The following is a 5,182-nucleotide window of genomic DNA, read 5'->3' as shown; positions in this document are numbered from 1 at the left end:
GTTCCCGGTTAGAAGTAGCCCACAGCCCAGTGTAATATTAGCCCACAGCCTAGTGTAAGGGTAGTTGTACAATAATGCACAGGCAGGGGAAGTTTAGTAGAGCCTAAAAGAAAACAAAGGTTAACGAAATGTCTGCAAAGGTTAACGTAAAGTCGGGGACTTCTCAAACTGTGGGTTACAATATAAACTCTGTCGATGTTTAAATAAATGCACACATCGTAAATATCACATCAATTTACAAAATGACAATTTAAATCATTTTTTCACAATCAGCTCCAATTTTGAAAAAGATATTTAAATTCAAAATACATCATCAGAATTCAAAATTTATTGAAACACAGTTACAATCATTCACAGACAAACTCACAACCGAAATTAGTGAGTTTGATGATTTATTTTTAGAACCATATTTGTTGTAAATACCGCTCAAGAGTCACAAATTAACGGATCCAGTCGGTCTATGGCACTTAATAGATAAAACACAATAGTCCCAACTGTTCCGAAGCGACTGAGGCCAGTGAGACTATGGCATCAGCAATTAGGGTATTTTGTGAGATTTAAGGTAGTGAGACGGGGAAAGAGATGAGGGAGAGGAAGGTGGGGAAGTACCTGGCTATTCGGATCTGGTCACCGAACAAGGCTAAAGCCATTTCAAGCAATATTCTAAATGGTGGTCTTTCACTGGGGCGATTCTGAAAGCACTTACAAAACTGATAAGAAATCGGAAAAGGTATAAAAATGCTGACCGGTATATTTAACTGTGCAGTCGGTAACAAGTTAATCCGTTACCGAAGGGGTAGGCAGAGAGGAATAACCGCCAAAAAACTCGATCTTTCCCTTACTTCACAACGACAAAAATACAACACTGTTGGTCATCATGTACGGACAGGGCCCGAAAAGCATTCCACCAGATTTCCTGAACGGTGAGCTTCTAAAAGTGGTAGAGGAAACAAAGTATCTAGGGTACATCATCAACAGTAAGCTGACGGACGACGATGAAACGACGAGCGCTCAGCGTAAAGTAGAATATGATCAGTAGAAGGTTCCGGCTTTGCAGTCCAGGTATAAAAATATTGCTATTCCTTACGTTTTGTACGTCCTTTTATACAGGCTAGCTGTGGGACAACTTTAAGAAGAGATTAAGTAGAATAACAATACCTACAGCATGATGTTTTGCCTTCCCATACTGGAGTGCTTCCAACATGCTCACGGAAGGGCAAGTATCGGGTGCAGGTTGCAGCCCCCACAAGAGTCCAGGTAGCAGGTTTAAGGGAGAGGACAAACAACTCCAAAATGTCCTTATCGTGGAATCCCGCTCCACGTCCAGACTCAAGCATCGCAGCACGCTGGAGAGTGGCGTTGGCACCGCTAACCTAATGCTTAACGCCTTTAAAAATATGTTGTTCTTATTACTGTACATAATCGTAATATTATAGTAAAACTTCCGATTTTATGTCCGGGTTAAATCTTCCCCATAGGAATAACTAAACCCTTCCACACAATTTTCCACAAATGATCATCTAGTCAATCAACATTATGCAAGTGCATTATATAAGCAAAATAAATACAAAACAATACAAGAACAACACGTCAACTCACCAGAGATCAAATGGGAAAATAATTCACCAGACTCCAGATATTTTCATATCAGAGGGTTCGGCTCGGTAGAACTTCTAACAGGGCCTATAAATCCTACTGATCCCTCAACATAAATATTTAAAAAATCTTTCGTTATCCTACATGTATTCAGAATGACCGACTTTTGCATTTTTATATATAAATTTTTTGATAGATTTAATTTATTGTATATGTTTCATGGGATATGTGGGATTGCACAAACCTCCACACATTCCGGAACTCGTTATTATTATTATTTGCATACACTCCTTGCTTAATGTACATCTACACATCGTCTCATACAAACCCTTCTGTTATTTTGATTCTTGACATACCCGATATCAGTTGCGTCGCTTCTTTAAATATTGTCTAATCCAAAATATCTATGGGTTTTGTTCCTTTTTGCTAGTTTTCAGAGATCGCCGATATAGTCTGTCACGCGCCATAGGTATACAACGTAAGGTAAAAAATATATTAAGCAATGTGATGCAGAAGGTAAGAACTTAGAAATATTTTTTAAATGGTATTCAAAAGCAATTCGAAAACAAAAGAAAACTTGTGTCAATTTCTACGTCACAAAATTGCTTTCGTAAACACAAAAATTTGTCATAAATAATAGTAAAATATAAATGAAAATTCCATTTACTAATTTAATGTACACGACCAAAATAGTCGTATGTCTGCTCAAACTGTCGACCCTGTACAACCAACAAAAGAAGAAATGAATTTCTACAAGATCGGCATGTACTTCATGAACCTGATGTGTGTGGTGCTCTCTATAGCCACCATCTTAGCTGGATACGTCGTGATGCTGCGACTGGAGAGAGTCAAATCCATCATCGTGGATGAACCCATTCATTTCCCTTCCTTGGTCTTGTACACAATGGGAATGGCCATGTTCATCCTGGTCGTCACTGTTGGATGTGTCGGAGTGAAGACAGAAAATGAAACTCTGCTGTTCTTGTATTCCTTCTTTATGCTGTTTCTAACCATTCTTCAGATTGGCCTGGCTTGCTTCGCTGTTTTGCAAGTGGATGCGGTTGGAATAGCTGTCACCAGAAGATTCAAGACTAACTTTAAAGGAGTGCTCGTTAATGATTCAAAGTCCATTGCTTATTTCAATGAAGTTCAGACTGTTCTGCATTGCTGTGGGTTCAACGGACACAGGGACTATGCCCTCTCTTGGCCTGCTTCTTGCTGCGAGGGTTCTGGTAGTTGCACTTCTGACAATCTCTACCGGGTGGGGTGTGTCCAAGCCATGATGGTGTACCTCCACGGTGTCGCTGAGATATTTTCAGGAATCTGCATCGTCTCTGCGATGTTTCAGTTCTTCGTGGTCATCTATGTCGGATTCTTTGCGGACAAAGTTAAATTAGCACACGGATATTTTGTTTATTAGCAGCAACCTTTGTACATGCTTCACACTCTGCGAGAATAACTTACCTACTGATCCTACTGCTGAGAGCGTCTTTACAACTCTATATCTGACTACTTGCAAATCAAAGGACGTAAGACCTGTAATTATTGTCCAAGCGACTGATAAAATATGATATAGCAGTAATCGGGATCTCTCAGGAGTGAAAAGACTAAATGATAGTGTAGAGCAGATACCATACTAGAGATTCCTACATTCATTTTGTAACAAGAAATTCATAGTGACCCCTTCTCAAATTCTCCTTACAGTTGTTGAGCGCATAAAAAAGGCGAGACTACAAAAACAGAAAACCAATTAGAAATCATAACAAACAGCAAAGCCTGTCACGACATGTAATAATTTTATACTTCTCTTATACGTAGTATGGTTAATTTATTTTGTATTATTCCCTACTTTTCAATAAAAGCTTTTATATTGGTCATAACTTTAATACATATTCCCTGTTATTATGATTTTCCTTGACCACAAGTATTTATTATGTTGTTTTGGGGTGACAAACGGTCTTGCTCTAACGTTCCGGACAGTCCTGTAGTGTTCATCGTCAGGCAGAAAAGAATGTTTATACGTCGTAAATGTAAGTATCATATCAAAACGTGCAACTTTCCTGTATTCTAATCTCAAATTGTTCATCTTCCAAATCAATCAATGTCTTTATAGTAAGATAGGTATCTTATCTAATAACCTGCATTGTTACCATGATACTGAATATAGTCATGTTTTGCTTGGCTATTTTTCCCTCATCTGATGACAATTAATAGACGAAGAATGTTGTTTTATTTTCATCTTCACTGGCAGTACTGACAAAGAGATCTTTTGGATAAGCAATGCCGACTAGAGTACAAGCCAAATTACAAAATCAGTGGTGTAAAGTAATCTTCACTGCTTAAAACATTCTAATCACTAAACAGATATTACATTAAGAGACAATACATGTTTTCTTCGTCAAATTATAAAAAAAAAACTGCAGAAACTTGCGCATTTTCTAAATTTCTGTGTACCGTTTTTATTTATGGAACGTATCTAAAGTGAGTCTGTTGGTTGCTTAGGGATTATTCCTCCATGTTTGATTTCATTAGAAACAAGAGATATTCTTAGAGATAGTCTGGAAAATGGTAGTACAACAGGAAACTGGTGAATCTATATCAAGTTTGGAGTTTGATTTTGCTTAATAACTTTTTTCATTTGAGCTTTTGTTTTGGAGTAACTCGATTTTTTTCAGTCAAATTATTATAAATAATTTTTTTATTTTATTGTAAGTAAAAAATACGGTTGCTAGGGGGTCAGTATGTTTGATGTGTTTTAAATGCGTCGAAGCATAAATCTGGCTTCAAAAATTACTTAACATTTTAGTTGAAGAAAAAAACGGAAAAATAAATAAATATATACAGGGTGTCCGGAAACTCGTAGTACAAGCGGGAAACTAGTGAATCTACATCACATTTGGAGTCGATTTTGTAGTATATATTTTTTTATTTGAGCTTTCGCTATCGAGTAAATCGAGTTTGAAGTTGATTTTTTTTTTTTTAATCAAATTCTTATAAATTATTACTGAAGATAAAAAAGTATCCAACTAATTAAAACTATTTGAAAGTAAAACAAATGAAGAAACTTGGATTTGAAGCATTATTTTGAAATCACCCTTCATTTAACCCGGTGTAATCATAAAATATTTCTGCTCTGCAGGGTTAAAACATCTGTTATTCAACCCTAAACACCAGAAAAAACTTTAACCCTAAAATAGCCGAAAAATATTTTTTTTTGTTTTTTTTTTTTTTTTTGAAAATGCTCAAATCAAAAAACTTTATGTTTTTTTGGGTTCCCCATGTGGTGTAGATTCTCCAGTTTCCCGCTTGTACTAAGAGTTTCCGGACACCGTGTATATTAAGCTCAGATCGAAAAAAAAAAGTTTTTTGGGGTTCGCTGTGTGATGCAAATAGATTCACCAGTTTTTAGCTTGTACTAAGAGCTTCCCGACACCGTTTACATGATGGATAAAAAATTGTGTGAAAATTTAGTTGTGTAATTCCATCGCGATTGTTAATTAGATTACCAATATTTGCACAAACTATGAATTCCGTTAAAAATGCGTGGAAGACTTAAAATTAAATTGTACTAAAAAATGGATAATTT

General features: G+C 36.3%; 1 protein-coding gene across 1 annotated transcript; it reads left to right on the top strand.

The window, feature by feature from the left end:
* Positions 1-2,293: 2,293 nt before the first annotated feature.
* LOC149417672 (23 kDa integral membrane protein-like) lies at positions 2,294-3,016 on the top strand. The gene has a single exon (XM_089640608.1). The coding sequence runs from the start codon at positions 2,294-2,296 to the stop codon at positions 3,014-3,016; it is 723 nt and encodes a 240-aa protein (XP_089496734.1).
* The last annotated feature ends 2,166 nt before the right edge of the window (positions 3,017-5,182 follow it).

Source organism: Hesperophylax consimilis, chromosome 15 (assembly GCF_061612785.1).
Source record: "Hesperophylax consimilis isolate HC1 chromosome 15, BYU_Hcon_1.0, whole genome shotgun sequence".
Classification (NCBI taxonomy): Eukaryota; Metazoa; Arthropoda; class Insecta; order Trichoptera; family Limnephilidae; genus Hesperophylax; species Hesperophylax consimilis.
This window is presented reverse-complemented; position numbering and strand designations above follow the sequence as displayed.